We start from the raw sequence: 19,926 nt of genomic DNA on the forward strand, positions 1-19,926 counted from the left end.
AAGAAGCCCTGAAAGCAAAGGCTGAAAGAAAGGTTATTCTCAGAAGTGAAATAACTTATGGTACAAATGCAAAGGGAAGGCTGAGGCACTTTACAGACTGCAGTGCCTGCTTGCAACCAAAATGCCTTGGCAGCAGCACCTTATTTCACGAGGTCATCATAGAACTGAAGAGAAATACAGGTGAATTAGTCTGTTTTGCCACTAAGCACCAGATTGGGACATTACAGTTCATAAGAAAAGCAGCACTGTAAACACTGAGGTAGTTGGAGTGTTTAGCAGTTTTCAGATGTATACAGTCTTCAAGTTCTGTGAACTGTGGCTTTCTATAAAGAACCTGAATTATAGCCAAAGAATCATGCACTTCTTTGAACATAAAGTCATTGTGTGCTGTGAAATTTGCCTTCACTGTGACCACATAGAACAAATTTATGTGGAGCTCACTCCCGTTCTAGACCCCATATAAACAGATATTTTGATTTAAAAGTAGCAAAGAACTTGCTTAGATCCTCCTTTTTCATTATGCACACAGCAGACACAGCTGTGAAACCACTTCTGGCAGTATGTTATGGAAACACAATGGGCAGACTCATCAATTAAGATTGTTTGGAAGTTTGCACCTGCAAAAAGCCACGTATTTGTAACTTCCACTTTTTCCTTTTAAAATTATTCTTTTGCCTTCTGAAAAAATCCACGGCAGCTAATAAAACTTTGGTCAAAGCTAGATAATGTGCCTATCGGTAGTTGACAAGTGGCTACTATACAAGTCACAGAAGCAGAAATGGTGTAGGCATCTGACCTAGACCATTCCGGATGCCACCTGCAATTTTTTGCATGGTTTGTTCTCCCAGGGTTTTGTAAAAACATTGCACAGTAAGACTTAGGAATCATCAATGACTAGATTAAAAAAACCCCACTGTCGTCAGAATTAAGCTTCTACTAGCTTTCCTGAACAGAATTTGTAGCCAATTTTGTCTGTTTCTTAACACAAAGGATGACAGTCTTCCTGCATGTGTGTTGAGCACTGTAAAATCCTTCAGCAAAGGTGAAGAAACTGCACTATGCGTCTTCGATTATTGGTAATGAAGGCAGAAGGAGTAAAGCCTGGCTGTCCATAATTCAGAACCAGGGTTGTGGAAAAGTAATATTTTTTAGTGATGACAAATAACTGACAGGTCATTTGCATCTTGGCTTCACACGGAGCTTTTATTGAACATCCAGATTCTTTAATTCCTGAAGAAAAACTTTCTAGTTCATGTAGAAATAATGCAGATAAGTCCTCCTAACTTTTTGAACTTTAAGTGTTGTCTGCTTTCTGTGAGCGTCTCTTTTCTCAACAGCCTTTCTAATTTATTATGTAGCAAGCAAAAAGGAACAGGGAATGCCTTGACGACTCTCAAGCCCAGGTGGCCAAGGATGAGGTAACAGGCCAGATGCAAGCTTTTTGCATTTCCATTTGTTTTTCTTGGAAGTCAGAAAGTGTCCTCTTCGCCAGACTGTGTGCGGAGGCCCAGGTGATGTCAGGCAGAGTTCTGAAGACATGGAAAAAGGAGACAAATTCTTTTTAAAGATGAGTTTAAGCAGGGGAGCCTGCTGCTTTTTTATTGCTTCCAGAACCAGCACCATTTCCTGGCACAGTTACTAGCATTGGTAATTAAAAGCATGTTTGTCACATGTCTTGGCTTCGTAATTTCTTGAAAGAATTGGGCGACTCAGGAAAGCAAAAGGTTCACAGCAAGAGGTCTTTCTGTCTCTCACCTCCCTGTCTTCTACAGGCACGCTTGTGCGTTTCTGTGCCTGATGTTTATGTGTGATAGAGACTCTGAAACTGTAATAGCTCCTCTCAAACAGCTAAACATCATATCTTTTTAAAAGCAGAATATGATTTCTTGTTTTCAGGCTTTCTATCAGATCCTTCACAGGATAGAAGCATAGTCTTCCCTGACAGTCATTCTGGTCCCAACACTGATCATGTGAAAACCTCCATAGGAGGCAGTCTGCACTGAAGAGACTTAACCCATAGAAAACAGCATTCACAGGCAACTTGTACCACTCCATCTGCATTTTAAACAGGTGATAAAAAGGCAAGGTAAGTTGCACTATTAAAATTATACAAAGTCATATTCTATCACCCGTTCTCCATCCTACAGGTTCTGTGTTAGCTGTGCATCAGGAGCAGATGGCTAAGCATCCTTCTCTCCCTAGAACTGGCACGAAAAAGGCTGGTGGATACCGTCATTGCCCTCACTGTAAATAAGAACTTTTAATACCATCTACAAAGAAAATGGAAATTCCCTCTAACCTCAATTTGGCAAGAGTTTGTTATGATATCACCTACTATGTTTCCTTTCACCTTCTAGATTCTGGGTGCCTGCCAGTTAAAGCAGCAGACGATTCCTGTGATACTCTGAAGCAAACTGGATTATATTTTTGTGGGAAGAAAAAAAACAAACCCCAAACCAACACCCACAGAAATCAGGAAGTCTCTCCTGTTTGTCTAACCTGTTTGCATTAAGAAAATAAATCAGGTTTTATTTGATTTACCAAGAGCAAAACCCCATACAAAGACACCTACTTCTACTGAAGGACAACTTATTGTGGTATATCTTAAATCTACTCTCAGTTTACATAATCCAAACTGAAACAAGTCTTTTCAAAACTGAAATAAAATGTCCAAATTACCTGTTTAAGTCAGTTTTAAAGCAAATCTTAGGTTATATTAGCTCACTTTTTTCCTGTACACAAGCATTTCAGAGGCTTAGAACAAACGTAATTCTGGAAAAAAAGAGGAAAGCAGATGGAGTGGTAAAAGAGAAAATTTGCCTTTAGCTGCAACACTATAGACTTGAGAAGCATTCTTCTAATATTCACAGCATTGATATTTCAATACTTTCCATCTAGAACAAGTATAAACCATTTAACCTGAAGAGAACACTATACAGGCTTTTAAAAAGGCAAATTTGTCCCTGTCCCGCCCCCCCCACCCCCAAAAAAGGGATCATACTACTTCTACTCAGTAAACCTCTACACAAATTTTAGAGCAATTTTTGAAGAGTAGAACACAATTCAAAAGAAACCACACATACATGCCTAAAGCAACATTTATTAGAGTATGTAAAGCATAAGTTATTTTTTCTTAAACTAGGACAGAAAATACAGTGAACAGGTATATGAAAGGAGCAGTGGGAGGAAACATGATTGACTCCAGAGGAGCTGCAACATTGCAATTCAGCTCCTCAGTTGTCTTATCAAGATACAATCTCATCAGAAGGCCAAAGACGTTTTTTCCCCCGATTTACATTATTGGTGTTACAGCCACCTTTAATAACGCATCTTTTTGACTTGCTGTGGCACGCCTCAGTAAGTGTATTACCTTATAGACATAGAGGTGTAACCACAGAAAATGCCTGATGGTTCCCTCAAACTTAGGAGTTCTAGTAAGAGAAAAGGAAGCTGCTGTTCTTTAACTGGAGAGTTAAAGGATTTAGAAATCTGAACAGGCACTCTGCTCAGGAAGCCAATGGGTATGACAGTAACACATTGTCTCGTCATTGCATCTCACTATGTCTGCACTTATCAACAGGGTAGGCTATGATCAGAATACTTCTCACATGAAACAGTGAGTCTATAACATGTAGCATTTATGTGCTTTTCAAGACTGATTAAATATGCCTTGGGGAATTACAGAACAGGAAAAGGATTTACTGTGCTGTGGCAGTACTAATTATCCCACCTTATATAACTGCTTCTGCACCTTCTTCAGTTATTCCTTATGACATGGAAAGAGATCATCATGTAAATAAAACATCAGTATGGTGACAGAAACAAATGGTGAATGAAGGCGGCTTTGGAGGCTTCCGGCACTACCCTGTTCCCACAGATGATGGTTGTCAATGGATTATTTCCTTCTAAGCACAGCTCCTGCTTGTCTTGTAGAGGATTTTTAGAAAAGCTACACAGGTGCTGGGATGGGATACTATAGGCCTGCTCTAGGTTTTGTAAAGCAACCCACCTCCTCAGCTGAAAAGGCCAAGAACAGAGTTGAGCTGTTACAAACAGCCAGAAATACCTCCCCATCATCCTCTCCAGCTTCAGGAAGGAGGATTGTCACAAGGACTGGTAGAGAAATGGATGGAATGAGAGCAGAAACATAAAGGCCACCTAAAAGCTGGTTTGAGTGTTGTTCTTTGCAAAGATCTGCAGCCTTTCCTCTCCTGGTCTGACATGTTCTTCACTTCCTGATGTACGAGGGTTCTCCTTAACCAGGTGATTCTTCTCCACATTAGAATAAAGAAGGTACATAGCTGGCAGCAAGACCATAAAGAGAAAAGGCAGGCCTGTGCTTGAATAAGCACATCAGATAGACATCCTTTCCTTGTGATACAGGTCCTAATCCCACTCTTTCAAGCATGGAAGCCATATGCTTCCAAGCACAGGTGCATTTTTCTTATTTCCATATCTCTTCAGCAGACTCTGCTCAGAATTAACCAGCTGGTCCTGTCTGTTACAAGCCTTACTCATAAAAATATGTGCGTAGCAAAGGAATAAGAGTAACAGGCTAAATAGTGACTGCTCTTCAGAACTTTCTTAGATCATAAATCTGCCTTGGGAATTCTTGCAGAAAAAAGGACTTTGCTCCCATTCCTTAGTTCCAGTGTAGGAGAAATACTCAACTTGCCAAATCAGAAGACAAAGATCTGGCGTCTACTTCCTTCACCCTTGTTAATTTTGGCTCCTGTTGATCATTCCCATCTCCAGGGACAGCTTTCCACTCTGGTTAACATCAGTCAGAAAGTCAGGCAGTCATCACAAAGAAAAATCAGTTAACACTTGTAGAGGGAACTATTTGATAAACTGGACTCTGCCTCTTAGCAAAGGGAAGATTCCACGCGGCTGACTGCCAAGAAATGCACATTCATTTACAAAATAACCTTGAAAGAACCCCTTTAAACCTCAGGTTGCCCAGTGAGACCTATGCCAACATTGCCCGTTAAGTACACGTTTGTCCTGAAATGTGAATCACCGAGCTCGAAGAGGTTCAATTTAATTAACAAAAAAATCTCCAAGTAGTGAAGGATTAAAGCTATTATGCATTTGGAAAGCAAAGTGAAAAAATTAAGGTCTGCTTTTGTGAGCCTACACTAAGTAGGACAGTTAAATGACAATGATTATTAGGATACCTCTTAAATTAGCCAGTGGCTCCTGCCCACGCACTGAACTTCTACAGAGCTACCTGAAATTTGTCCGCTAGCATCAGTTGTGGATATTAGAGTGATAAGTGATCCTAAGCTCTGTGATGAAAACAGGAAGAACATGTATACACTAAATGTGAAAATCTGGACAGGAAAAAAATAAAGAAAAGCTTAAGAACACCTCTGACAGAACTGCCTTTGTTCCATCCCCACCGTAGGTACAAGCCCTTATCCTCCTGCTCTTTAAGCTAATGAAACAGGGCACCATCTTCAAAAACAGCAAAATCTTAATAGGGTTCCAATAAAATAGTCTGTAACAAAAAACTCATGAGGTGGAGCACTGTGCAGTTAACAGAGCATGAAGTAGTCTTCGGCAGTGAAATCTGGAAGACTACTCTTAAGCCTCATCTATCTCTTGCAATTTGCTGCTTTAGTATTTTTGCTCATCTTCACTTTGAGCCAGAAAAAGCGCAAGACAACAGCCTGACCTGCCCACCCCACCATGCAAACCACGAAGAAAAGAATCAGCAGAGTATTGCTGCTTCCCTTTTTGACATTAGTAGCAACATCTTTTTAAAAGTTGCATTCAAAGCCTTATGAGACAGAAGCATTAAAGCTGAAGTTCATTTCTTTAAATCCTCAGCTATACAGACGCCTGTGCAGGGCACACTCCAGGGCAATAATTTGTAGGAAAAAGCCTCAATAATCTACTTAAAAAACAACACATGGTGTAAGTTTAAGAATGGAACAAGAGTGAAAGTGTCATAATATGCATCAGTCACCTAGTTCTGCAGCAAGGTTAGCTTGATAATTCCTTATTACAACCTAAATTAAACCTCAGGAAGACTGTGATATTGTTTTAGGAAGAAGACTATAATATCTACTGCTGATAAAAATGAATATATGTATACTCTATATAAACAACAGTACTTACAGAAAAGTCCAAAGATACCCTAGCATAGAAAAACTACTGTGAATACACAGGAATCCAAGGTTCACGCGATGAGTAAGCGGAAGCAGGCAGGTTATTATATAGTACTATAAACAAAACCAACCAACCAACGGTAATAAATCAATTATGTTTAGTAAGGTCTGTATGTATGTACTGTAATATATAGATAGATGGAAGGGTACTGTTAAGCCTGCATTGTGTTTGGCTGTTTTCCTAAAGGATCACGCTACCCAATCATCCACAGCAAACATAAGCTTGTGCATTTGTGAGCTTTGTTCTGCAGCAAGTCAATTGCCTCTGACAGAAGATTCAAGCATGGCTATTCCCATCATTTGTAGCAAAAACTGCTACAGACCCATAGCATAGGTTGATATATATCGTGTCATTGCAGGGCATTCTCATAACACTGCTAGATTTTTTTTTTCTGAATAACATTGTTATTACAAAACATACAAAGAGTAGTATTTGGTTTCTACCAATTATTTAAACATCTTCAGAAAACAAACAAACAAAAGCTATTGACATGATACACACTATTTGCAGTTACAAAGGACCACAGCTGATAGGCATCATCCGAGCTAACAATCCTGAGAACAAATACAGCAACATTACTGGATATTTAGTTTGGCAACTATTCCCCACCGCTAAGTTCATCCCTACAGATGCTATGGGACAACCTGGGGACATGGACCAGCAGGGACAGGACCAGGGCTGACTGGAAGTTCAGATCTCTGGAGACCAGAACCGCAGGGAGGAAGAGCTGTGAAGGAGCTGATGTGCTCAAGGATAGAGGGGAATGGAAAGCAATGCTCAACTCCATAGTTCTATTTGCTGAGGACATCTGTTTTCGCACCAAGCAAGAAGACAGCTAGTTAAAAAAAAAAAAATAAAAAAAATCAGCTTTATTCGGTGTATTCATACACCGTCAATACAGCGATCAACTACCTCGTGCCTCCGAGGGCTCCGGCGGCGGCCAGGGCCGCCCCCCGCTCCCTGTCCATGGTCCTGTGCTGAGGCCGGGCAGGGGCGGGCTCGGGCACGGACCCTCCCGAACCCTCCCTTTAACAGCTCCTTCTTCCTTTCCACTCCCTACACTTCCACCTACAGCAAATGGACAGACAAGGCTGGGCACTGCAGGCAAAGGAACAGGGCCAAGAATGTAACAGGGGCACGAGCAGGAAGGCAGAAGAAAGGTAAACTAGTATGTGGAATGGAACAAGGCATAAGAAAGGACTAACACTGGGGCTGCTACTTACAAGCCCCATGAAGGTCAAAATCCTGCACAAAATGCTTTACCCGTGGTTTCAGAGAGTTAAACCAGATAACAAGGGCAGGCCTTCCAAGCTTCTTGACAAGAAAAGAAGCCTTGACTGCTTCTAGAAATGCCAAGACAGCAAAAGCATTAGGAGAAGGAAAAAGATGGTCATAGTAAATGAGAAAGCAAAGCAGATCATACCACTCTTCATGCAAGCAGCATTCAAGAGTGAAGAGACTGTCCTGACCCAATTGTCTGCTTTATTGTGATCCACATAATTGTTGTGATGCTCTTTAGCAGACCGAGCTTCCGACGCAGTTCCAATACCAGCAGTGGTGCTGGCTCCTATCAGTGAAGCTACTCAAGAAAAACTAATATCTAAGGAATACACTATATGGATACTTCCTCCAGAGTAAAAGTCCTTTGACCTTATTTAATCATTCTTCAAAGAAAGGTAAGAGAGTTCTTTAGCTGAGAAACATATATGTATGCAAGAAGGGAAGAGAAATAAAACCTTTTCCAGAAGAGATAAATGAAACAACCACCACGAACCCAGACCAACACCACATGTTTCCTTTTCCCCAATTTAGCTATCTTTTATAGTTCCTAAGCCTGTTCCAGAGGACTCAGCTCCAGTGCCTGCTCCCTGGGCACCCCAACCTTTTTCAGGAAGTTTCTCAGTGTCACCTTCCAGGGCAGCAATTCTGTTATCAGCAACCTTAAACCCACTGGGGGACAAAGTCAGTGTGAGCAGAGAGAGAAGGTTTCTTGTCTTTGAAACGTAGCCTGAAAAAATGAGGTACCTGTTACTGGTCAAGGCAACACCAGCTAGCCGTTAAAAAATACAGCCAAAAGCCATTAAAAATTAGCAAAAAGCTAATGTAAGCCTATTTAGAAAACAGAACAGGAAAATGTATTCACCTATCCCAGGTCTTTCTCAGCAGTCTCTCCCTTCACGCTCCCCACACCAGGAAGGAAAGGAAAGGTGCACTGTGTCTAGGATCAGAGCTGATCTGGGCTGCTCTGGACTATTGGCAGGTCTCTAAAAATCCAGTACTTCACCTTGAAAATGCTTCACAACAGACTTCTCTGCAGAAAAGCAGCCCAAATTGGAAACATCTACTGGTTCCAAGTGCAGCGGTGTTGCAGAAGCAGACATGCACCTCCAAAGAAAATGAGCCCAAGTCTCCAGCTTGCACTATAGCAGTGACTGATGAAATGAGAGCATAAGTACGGACAGTCACTGACTAACAGCCTATGCCTTTCAGCAAGGCTGCTTTGTACTCCTTTCTGTGCAGTGTGCTGACCAAAAAAATGAGATAAAGCAGGTTTTATTCTGCTTTTGTCCAGATCATGATTTCTTATGAGGGTTGAACAGGTTATTTGGGATACCTTGGGAGAGAGAGTGAAAGGTAAAGAGAAAGATCCATTCTTGCTGCAGAAGCATTCCTCTCTCTCCTTATGCTGTCTGTTCTCATAATTTCAGTTTTAAAAATAAACCATAATTGCATAGTTAGTTCCATTACACTTTTTGTGGAAGAAAACTTATTTCAAGATCTGGTTTCTGCTCCTCTGTTTGTGGCTGCATTACCCAGAACCCAATTCCCATAAGATATCGATGTGCTATATTTCCAAGCTCCAGTCATGCCAGACTTACTTTCCTTCACATCAAATGGTGTGAAGCTTCCCTTTGCTAATTCTGTAGTCCTGAGAGGACAGGGGAATTAAGGACCAGTTTGTCAAGCTTCACTTGGAGAATATACCCAGACTACAGTGTGCCAGCCCAGCAGGGCCAAAAAAATCAAGAGGGTTTCCCCCCCTCCCCCAAACTGGTGGAAACTATACTATGAAGGAGCAATGTTTTGGCAGCTGTGATTCTGCACTAGAGTTTTTAGACCACTTGCCATCTGTGTAGCAAAATATCTTCAGAAAGGCCTACAGACCTGCCATCTTCATTTATGCAGAGGTATATGTTCAGTTAAGTGCACATACTCACTTCAGCCCACCACAGAACAAGAAAACCTAGGTCAGAACCTCCCTGAGATCTTACGTAACTTAGAGAAATTCAGAAGACAGAAATACTACTCTGCATACACAAATACGTCCCATAGTACTATTCAGTTATACAGAACATACTACACATGCACTGCATTATGATCTGCACACAGCAGGCAGAAGAAGCATGGTCAAAAAATTAAGTTAACAGCAACTGCCCAAGTTATAGTTAGGTTTTTCCTTTGATCTGCTGAGTCTCTCAACAGGCTATTCTCAGCCCACTCTAAAATGCAGCATAGATGTAAAGCAATGCAAGCTAGTAGCACAAAAAACCCCTTATTGCACACATGATCTCACAAGACAGCCATTTCAGTATGCAGTGTAGATCTAATAATCATGTTATGAAGCTCAATAATTAGCTAATATGGGAAATTTTAAGTTAACTTTCACTTCTTATGTGTTAATGAGGATGGATATCTGCTAGACCAGCAGTGTCAGCACAGCAAAAACCCCCAAACCCGTAACTGATATGCTAGACCTTAGCAGGGAAGTAAATAACACTACAAATATTTTTTCTCTCACACCGGCCAACATATATAACTAATTGAAACAAGATGTTAAGTTAAAAATTCTAGTAAAACTCAAGGAAGAGCTGAACATTTATATAATAATAAGCTCATCTGCAATTACAGTGTCAACACAAAAACGTCCTACTGCACACCTCTCTCCGTGCCCACTCAATTCAAGCCAAAAAGTTGCACCAAAAGTTATATCCTAGGAAACAGCTCCTCAGACAAATGCTACTGCTAAATCACATCTCTGAAATTCCTGCTTTTACCAACTGTCACTATATTTGACCAAAATAACAACTTGTGCTTACTTACCATAAAGAACTTTAAAACAGAGGAAAGAACTCTTGTGATACAGATTAAATTAATCCTTACTATTTTACTCAGAAGGTGGATAATTTTTTTGGGGGTGTTTTTGGTTGGTTTTGTTTTGCCTTTTTAAGTTTTCTTGACTTTATTAGCAACTTATTCTTCACGAGCCATCATCTTGAACCAAGAGTATACGCTGCTTCTGATAATTAAGGATAATATTTTACAACAGGGTAACGTATACTTACTATTCAGAGTTTGCTCAGAAATTTATCTGGGCTGTTGCTGCCCTGTTATTTCAAACTGAAGCACTTGAAAAAAAGTCTGTTAGCATAAGTAAGAACTTGAAAAAGTTTTCCCATGAAATAGTAGGTTTGAGAAAAATTAAAGCAGTTTCTTGCAAATCAGCTTCCAAGTTTTCAAAGTGCAATTCACATTTACTTCCCTCACCCATGTATTCAGGGTTTTGCACCTTTGCTTAGGATGAGCTGGTTCTTTGCTTTGCATGATGATGACGTCTGCACTGTCCCCTGAGGAAAATGCCTTTGACATTTTGGTGGAGGAAAGAGTGTCTAAGCGACAACTTTAAATGTGAGTAAAGGCAATAAGCTGCAGGCAAGTTGCCCAACTTCCACATGACGCACTTCATGATGGCTCTAGGAGGCTGAGTGTTCCTTGAGAGAAGGCAAAGGACACAAGTTGCTTGTGAAGAGTGCTTCATTAGCTTTCCTTGGCGATGCTCAGAGCGAATATTGATAATGCCATTGTCATTGATAGTTCACTGAAGGAGAAGCATTTGTACAGAGCATCCAGCACCAACAGTGAGATCATGCATCAAATCAGACCTAATTACTGTCTGCAGTTTTGGAACAGAGAGTTGCATGACTCAGATGAGGAGAGAGAATTCCTCTCCAGCTACTTATTTCTCTTGTAGGGAAGCACAGGGAAAGAGGCATATAAAATGTATTAGGTTAATTCTGTAGAGAAGTTCTTTTGTCATATCCACTCACATCAAAGAGAAGTCCAGGGAAACAGGATTTGTAGTTCAGACACCTGAGCATGTGTTCTGTAAGTCAATACTAGACCTTTACACACACAGAGGATAATAGAGAAGTTTAGGTTGGGAGGACCTCTGAAGGTCCTCTCTCACCTCTTCCACTCCCCACCTCAGCACTCAAAGCACAGCATTTAGCCTTATATGAGGATGCTCAGGGCCTCATCAAGCCTAGTTTTGAAGTTCTGACCTATTCCATCCTTAAAGCTATTCAAATCTGACTGGACACACTCCTGGACAAACTGCTCTGGCTGGCCCTGCTTTAAGCAGGAAGGGGTTAGTTTAGACAATTTCCAGGTGCCTTCTGACCTCAACCACTCTGTGATTCACAGAGCCCACAGCTTTTCTGGATAACTTGTTAACCATGCACCTGAGAGGCACGCTCTCTTTGAATTAGACCTGCAGCAGAAATACATCTGTTCTATATGACCGATGTAGCTAGCTTGAACTTAGGTCTAGGAGACACAGCATTTATAATGTAAACACTAATCTTCAACAAGAAATGTTAAGAAAGGAAAAAGGAAATGGGTAAGTTCACTCCTTTTGCAATTTACAAATATCATGCAGTTTCACATAATTTCAGCATAGGGAAAGAACGTTAGTAACATTAGCTGGATTTCGTAGTATTTTGAAGAGCATTTGAAGGCACAAACTGTTGGTTAGAGAGGCAGGAAAGACTATTACAGAACCTCAATTTATTATGAACCTGAACAGGCACAATCTTCTCACGACTTAAAGGAAAGAAAATTCTCATAAATTTACTTTTCTTATTTTCAAGGCTCTGTACACTTGGATATCATGCTTCATGGATATCGCAGATGAGGGACCAATCCAGCCAGTCCTTACTCTTTGATAGGAAAAATGAAGTTGTAAGTAGATGAAGGGAAATAAAGGCTAACATGAGACTACATACAGAAACTATTGTGTTAGCATTAAATAAAAGCAAAAGGCAAACAGGGGAAAAAAGCTAGCTAGCACACACAGAATTAAGTAGGTTGTTCCAACTGAGGGAAAGAGAAGACAAGTGAAATGGAAAAGGGTCTCCCAGTCTAGTGAGGGACCACGTTTAATATCAACCAAAGTAGTTTATATGTACCAAGCAAGTCTCCAGATGGAAGCTGTACTTTCTCTGCCAAGATAATTCTCTAGGGCAACACTGGATGAAGTCTTCTCAAATAAATAGATGTGAAACGCTACAAGGGAGGGAAAAAAACCCAAAAAGAACTCCCCTAACATTCTCTTTGCAAATTAACTAGATGTTTTAACTCCCTTCCTCTTTTACTTTTTCTGGCACAAGAACCCCAAATACAACACAACACATCCATCCATCTCACAAAAGGATAAAAAAAAAGTGTATTTCATATCAGTTGCTTTGCGTCAAGCCTGCTAAGGCTCATAAATCAGCTGTCTTACTGCCCTGGTCATTTCAACCAACGTCTGACCCTTTTGTTAACTCATGATTTATAACTGGAAGTTACTTTTTTTTTTTTCAATTCCAGATTTATAAACTTTACTGTGCTTGGTTTGATATAATATCCATTTTGTACACCAAGCTATAAGACAGTAAATTTATTGTCTGTGAACTGTTACCTTGAAAAATTACATCAATGCAAAGTGGTTTCCATTTAGAATCAATGGGCAATAAATTCATTGGATTTTTTTTGAAGGGGGGGGAGAGGACATGATGGTATTTATGAGGTCATGAGTGGCTATATAACGGGTGAAACTGGGAGCAGAGGCAACAGTCAGACAGGAGTTCTGAGTTACAGGGGTAGACAAAGACGAAATATATTTGACACAGCAACGATGCATAAGCTGGTATTCTGCTGTCTCATTATTGTCAGCTTCTCCTGTCCTCTCTCATCTCTCCCTATCACCAATGCCAGTGAGATGCCTTATCGACTCTCAGGTAAGAGTCTTTTGATTTTAATGATCATAAAGCAGGGGCTGGAGCAGTAAAACCAGAAGAGAAGCAGGTATGCTTTCTGAGGGGCCTTTATCTGCACTGAGTGGCTGTAGAAAAAGCTGGAATGTCTTTAGAAGACTGGCAGCACGAGTGACATCATCGGTGGGTGCTAGTCTTGTAAAATGAAGAGGTTGGGTGCCCTAAATATTTCTTCCTGCTGCTTTGAGACCCAGGAGACAAAGGTATCTGAGCCTTCTAGCACTGAATGTGAGCTGGCATATACAGCCTCCGTCTTTGAAGCAACATTAGGAGGCATTGCATAATTTAAAGAATCTTGGCTGTACACTTTCTCCTCTTCCATTTTAAAATGCACTATGTTTAACTGAAGTTGTATTTAAAAAGAGGGAAGCCTACTGCAAAGATTAATGCAGTCCTACTTAGATCAAGAACAAGCAAGTCTGTCTTACACTACAAAAATAGCAATGTATTGAGCATGCTATTTGTTCACACTAATGCAGATTCCATTCAGCCCCGAGAAAGAATAAATCTTTGTTTAAAAAAGCTGTCCTCAAAGTTTGAAATTATACTGTAAGTCAAGACTAAAATGGCTCAGTAAAAATGTACAACAGAGTCTGGAAAGTTACTGTTAGCAGACCTGACCCATGCTGGAACATTTTCTGAAATGAGTTCTGAAAGAACAGGCAAATCAAACGCAAAGTTGTTGCATAAAGCTGACTATTAAAAGGTGGCTGTTCTTACCTGCTTTGCAGGTGCAACAGCTGTTGTGCTGGTTTATAGGTATCAGTAGTCGCTAGTTTGCTTTGTAAATATTGGATGCACTAAGCCAGCATCTTCTCAAGCCTTCCACTATGTAACTTGCATTTACAGCAACCATGACTCAGTATGGATAACATCTATCACATCATAGGATGAACAAGCTGGCTCTAACAATTATTGCATCTGCTTGAAGACATCCATTAGGCTTATTAAATCTTCCTTGCTAATATAAAAAGTCTCTAGGCTGGGCAAGACAGGAGTAGAACTCTATTGAAAAGGGTTGTGGTGCTTTGTTTGTTTTGTTTTTTAATCTCAAAGCAAATTTACCTGCTAATGCTGCTCTGAATTTAAAAAATAATACAAGGCTAGAGGTATGAATTGTCTCTGCATAGCACAGGGAAGTTACATTATTGTTATTCAGAGCCTTACACTGAAATCCCCACTGTCCTTTGCAATTGTCCTTTGGTAGAGTGAACAAACTAACAACGTGGATGTCCAAGGTCTTCAAGTTCTTGATCTTGGTCCAAGTTTCTGAAATGTTGGGGGACTAGTTTCAGTAGTTTATTTCCTTGCATATTCCCTATTGAGGAGCTATACAATCCCACCCATCCCTGCAGGTAAGAGCAACTAAAACTCCACAGTATCATCTAATAGTGCAACTACAAAATGATATCCATCTACACAACTAGTGTTTGATAACAGCACCTTCTCATTGCCCACAATTTTGCATGTCTGCTCTATATTAGCAAAGATTAAATTTACTGCTTAGATTACAGAAGCCTTGTTTACCTCAAGTATAACACTGCCAAGGGCTCCTGTTGGCAACCTGCCTTGGGGCACACACTAGTTACAGAGTTCTAAATTCTCCATGCACATACAAATTACCTCCATCAGGTATCAGCAATCTGTTGCTTCAGAAAAAGTAATAATATCTGTACTGGTATGCACATCAAATGAGAGAGATGATTCAAATGCACTGAGAAGCATAGCTGCCAAAATATGTTTTAAGATTTCCTACGTTTATTCCTACCATTCCCCCCCATTTTAGTTCATTTAATAGATGGGAAACCAAGCAGGTTAACAGGCCTTGAACAGAAAGTTTTGTCTTTATTCATAGAAAAGCTCCTGCATAGGAACTAGCTGATAAAGAAATAGACTAAAATAAATAATATACAAGCCTGCGTTGTCTACAGCTGAGTACCAGAAGGATTAGGCTGCGAGTTCCCCAGGCAATGGGAAAGACTGCTGTCGGTCAAAAAGCTTTCTGAAAGGAAGATCTGCCAGAGAAATAAGAACCTGAGATTAACATCAGGAAGGTATCTTTTCTTAAAGGAAGGAAAGAAAAAATAAACAACCCATACAAAACCCCAACTATCCCCTATTATATTCATTAAATGAAGAGGATAATTGGTGATTTCATGATAATCTTCAACAGGTGGGGCCAACAGGCCTGATCAGAAATCATCAGAGACAGATTGAAACAGGGAAAAGACTTACTGTATGCCTGTTTCTATCATCTTCCATTTGCAGCTGAGGAAGATTCAAGATTAAACCTGGCACAGCTGGGCAGCCTAGGAAGCACTTCCCTACTTCAGTTTCTGCCAGAGCTCTTGGGCACACTGACCGAGGACACCAAAGCAGGTGAGGATTTATCACAGCGATTTATGTGAGAGTGCCCATGGTTGGCATGTCCAGCTTCCACAGATACCGTGCCTTGACTCCTGGGTATTTACTGAAATACAACATTATGTATTTGCAGCCACATCTGCCTTTTAGGTAACTGGGTCTTTGGGGAAACCTGCTGAGCAGCCAAGCTTGCGCCTCAATACTAGCTGGCAAAGTCTCCAAATTAGTATAGCAAAACCTCCACATAGCAGAACTGGGGCAAGGCAAAGGTTGCCCTAGAGGAGCTAGCAGGAAAAACCAAGTAGCACAGTCTCTTAAAAACCATCAGTACTTGCAGAAAGTGCAGAATCAACATCAATAGGTGATCTGGGGGCAACAGACATCACAGATGCCTGCTGAGGAGTAACAGCACAGCTTGCATCTTCAGAGGCCCAGATGCTGCTGGAACTGTGTGCTACAAGAACTGTCTGTGCTGCAGCAAAAGGGTCCTCTGAATGTTCCAGTGCAAGAATTCTGCTGGCTATGGCATAACAGCACACAAGAATGACTCATGTAGGTTTGCAGTTTGTAAGTAGTAAGACTTTTCATTATGTCTCCCCTCTACCAGGTCTTAGCCCCAGCAGCTACAACGCAAGGGAGAATATCAAAGAGGTAAGTAAATGATCATCTGTCACTGAAACAAGAAAAACAAGACTCCACATTTTAAACTACATTGAATTGTTACTGGGACACCATTTAAGATCCACAGACTTCATAAACAGTATAGATTAAAGCATGCCACAGTGTTCTTGAAGCTGGAATCGCTTAGCAGTTAGATAAGGAGGGGAAGAAAAAAAGAAAAGAAAAAAAGGGAGCGAGTAATGCAGAGCATTTCATTCTAAACCCCCCCAATCTTTTCTCCAGAAAAACAGCTTTCTAAATAAAGGCCAATTTCCAGCTTCGCCAGGCCAGTACATTAACTAGTATTAGCTGCATGTCATTTTTTTTCCCCCACTACAACATAGGCTACACAGTATTATCAGGTTTGTTATGAACCATTAGGCAAATGCAGAACATAATTCCTGTTCACTTCTTTGCTGAATTAATGTAAAGGCAGAAGACAGGGACTAGTTTTAGCACATCATCTAAATCACTGGGCATGCTGGGCAGACACCTCTCCTTCCCCCAGTCAGAACACAGGCCTTGGGGACCAGTTGCGGCAGCGAAGAGTGTACCTTACAGCTGGGAACATTTACCACCCAACAGTAACCTCTCTAATGCTCTTTGACTTCAGACTTCCTATGGAAATCATCCTCGAATTGCTTTGCTGGGCCGCTTCTTGACCAAGGACAGGAAACAGTACAAGAAACGTGGGAATCTTTCTGAGTGCTTCTGGAAATATTGTGTGTGAACAGGAGAACCACCTCTCCCTGACTCTGGCTGCATAATTTATACAGATGTCTGAAAACATGTATATAGATTTGCTTGATTTAAACCGAGAATGAAGAAACACAAAGACACATCCTAACTTTAGACTCTATGTTACTTGGAAATTAATAAATTCTTGATGTTTTGCAATTATGCTGTGAGCAGTGTAGTATTTTCTTAGAGTTCAGCACAACAGGAAGAAAGTAATGGGACAAAGAGACAAATACACAACATGAAGAAAATTCAGGCAGGGGAAGCAAGATTCCCATGGGGTCCTGTGAACCCTCCCAGAAAAGTGATGCCTCAACTGCGTCTTTCTCTTTTGTCACCTGACGCAGATTGGGGTGCCGGGAATAAAGGCTCATTGCTACATTCCCTGATAGTGCTGAGCCGGTGAGAGACAGCAGCTTAACAGTGTCCAGTCCCTTCCTGCCACCCCCAATGCACCACAGAAACAATAAGCATACGTCAGGATCAAGCATCTGCTCCCACTACCGCTGGAGAGACACCACAGTTTCTCTTGGTCACTTGTAAAGAAAGACCCACAAATCTATTTCTTTGCAGCACCTTGCCTAGCTCCCAGCTGCCCATGACAACAGGGTTGTCCGTGCATAGCACAGGCTTTAAGAATTGTGTGTCATTATCATCAAGCACAGCATGGAAGGTAAACATGGTTGTCAACGTCAAGGCTTGACATCCGGATTGCGGATAGTCAGCAGGGGCAGACAGGGATGACATGACTTAAAAGATTCTGTGACTGCACTTATGTGGCTGCACACACAGATGCGGAAGGTGACGGATGTAGATCACAAGTGCTACTAGGGCAAGCCACCTCCTGCTTGGGCACTCGAGGGCAGTGAGATTTGCTCCCCTGAGCCACCACACAGTTCTCATAACATTGTATCCTGGCATCTAAAGTAAATGAGAGAGAAGACAAAAGAGCAGCTGCAAAAGGCTTCTAGTCTGACTCCTTTGTGTGCAGAGTACCAGCGTACTTTCTCAACCTCGGGTACTTCCTGATAGTATCTGCAATGAATAGAGATAGAGAAGCAGGAATTGTCTCTTGACAACATACACAAAGACTGAGCTGTGAAGCCCTGCCTTGTTCAATACATACTTCGCATAGACCTCATGGTCACAGAAAGCTTGAGGTAAACTTCACCTAACAGTGATACACATGCTACACTGATCTCAATAATATACATCACAAATCTCCGACTGTCCTGTTTAAACAAGGCCTACAGGCTTAAGATAATTTAAGTGAAGTGAACAAAGCTGTAAGACAGATAAAGCCAGCTATAAAAAAGAAAAGTGTCCTTACAAACACAGAGCAGCTGGATGCACTGTGCAGCTCTGAAATCTTCTGAACATTCGTCCTTCTCTTACACAGTGGAGCAAGTTAGTGCCCGTCTGGAAATTACTCCTTTACTGCCAACTCATCAGGCAACAAAAATTGTAAGAAAAGACCTCAAATGTACCTAAATGAATAACCATCTGAGAAAGATCCATTTCATAGACAGGGAAAAGTATAGAGCCTACAAAGATTTGGGGGAGGGTGGGAATAATCGGTTCAATCCCACTTCGAAAGTTGCAAACATAAAGCACAATAAATAAACCCACTATGAATAATAATAAAAAAATATTACAAGTTCACCACCTATCTATGTAAGAGAACAAAGGAATGAAGAGAGATGTCAGATGGTGAGGATGGAGTCAATATGAGGCAGGCAAGCTATAAACCCTCAAACTGCTTCAGCTTTCAATATCGCAGAAACACTTGCTAGCAGTTATTGCATCTAAAGAAGCAATACTCAGACAACTTACTGTGTGCAAGCCAGGCCGGAGCACAGCAGCAGGGCTCTGCGGATGTGTGGAAATTCAGCTAATTCTAATATAGCAGAATTTCAGCAGAGCCTGAAACTTCCAGTCATGCACGGTCCTTGCCTCTGGTAGGAAGGAGTTCAGACTGCATCTTTGGACATGACCGGTAGTTCTCAAAAAGACGACTGTTTGAGATACTCTTGCACACCCAACGGCCTCCTTCCTGAAGGAAATGTTCATGGCAGATGCCAGATAAACTCGGTTCCAGTGCCCAAGAGCTGAGAGCCCAGGCAGTCTGTGACAGAGGAGGGCAAACTCCACTTCTCCCCCATCCTGCTATAACCTATAGCTCCTGCCAGCTCTCAGCACCGAGTTTTTCCTCTTCTGCAGGCCAGAGACAAGAAGGCTGGATCTGTCACAGGAAACTAACGAGATGGTACGAGGAGCTCCAGAGGCCAGGCTGATCATCTTCCCACCAGGTACGGCAGAGCTCTGGGAGCAGGCAGAAAGGCGCAACCGTAGCTGGGGAAGCGAGTTCCAAGAGTCCCGTCTTTGCCAGCCTGAGCCTGCCTCTAAGTTTCCGGCAGCAAACTGGAGCATCAAATGGGAGCCAAGCAGGCAGACACCTCTTTGAGCTGCACAGGAGCAGTACATAATATGTATCCTAAAAGTTCATACAACTGTGGAGCAAACCTACGACAGAAAATCTACAGACCCCTTACTTTTGAGATCGGGGTGAGGAAGAATCAAGGTCCAATACTCATCTCTCACCATCTGCCAAAAATACAGAAGTACATCATTCAGCTCACCACCTTTGACATCCACCCAGAGGTGAAAGCTACAGGTTTTTAACTACAAGCAAGAACTTCAGCTGACAGGAGGATGACTGCTACTGATAAACCAGTGATGTGGCTGGACTGACATTGCCTAAATCTCTGAATAAAAACATAGCATCACCTTGAATATCTTCATTTCACAAGTCTACTCACTTCTCCTCATAATTTTTGGACCACAGTTAAGCTAGATTATTTGGCTCACATTTGTAAGTATGTTTAGAATGACCAAA

General features: G+C 41.3%; 2 protein-coding genes across 2 annotated transcripts in view; one reads left to right on the plus strand and one right to left on the minus strand.

Annotated features, from left to right (window-relative positions):
- Nucleotides 1-1,183: 1,183 nt before the first annotated feature.
- PER3 (period circadian regulator 3) overlaps nt 1,184-19,926 on the minus strand; it is a 44,466-nt gene continuing 25,723 nt past the window's right edge. The window contains exon 21 of the mRNA XM_064470427.1: nt 1,184-1,529. Coding sequence (XP_064326497.1) covers nt 1,518-1,529 — 12 coding nt within the window. The 3' untranslated portion in view covers nt 1,184-1,517. The remainder of the gene's footprint in view (nt 1,530-19,926) is intronic.
- UTS2 (urotensin 2) lies at nt 13,058-17,128 on the plus strand. The gene is made up of 4 exons (XM_009505424.2): nt 13,058-13,232; nt 15,537-15,647; nt 16,240-16,283; nt 16,906-17,128. The coding sequence occupies exons 1-4, from the start codon at nt 13,130-13,132 to the stop codon at nt 17,020-17,022; spliced, it is 375 nt and encodes a 124-aa protein (XP_009503719.1). The 5' UTR covers nt 13,058-13,129; the 3' UTR covers nt 17,023-17,128.

This window comes from Phalacrocorax carbo, chromosome 20 (genome assembly GCF_963921805.1).
Source record: "Phalacrocorax carbo chromosome 20, bPhaCar2.1, whole genome shotgun sequence".
NCBI classification, from domain to species: domain Eukaryota; kingdom Metazoa; phylum Chordata; class Aves; order Suliformes; family Phalacrocoracidae; genus Phalacrocorax; species Phalacrocorax carbo.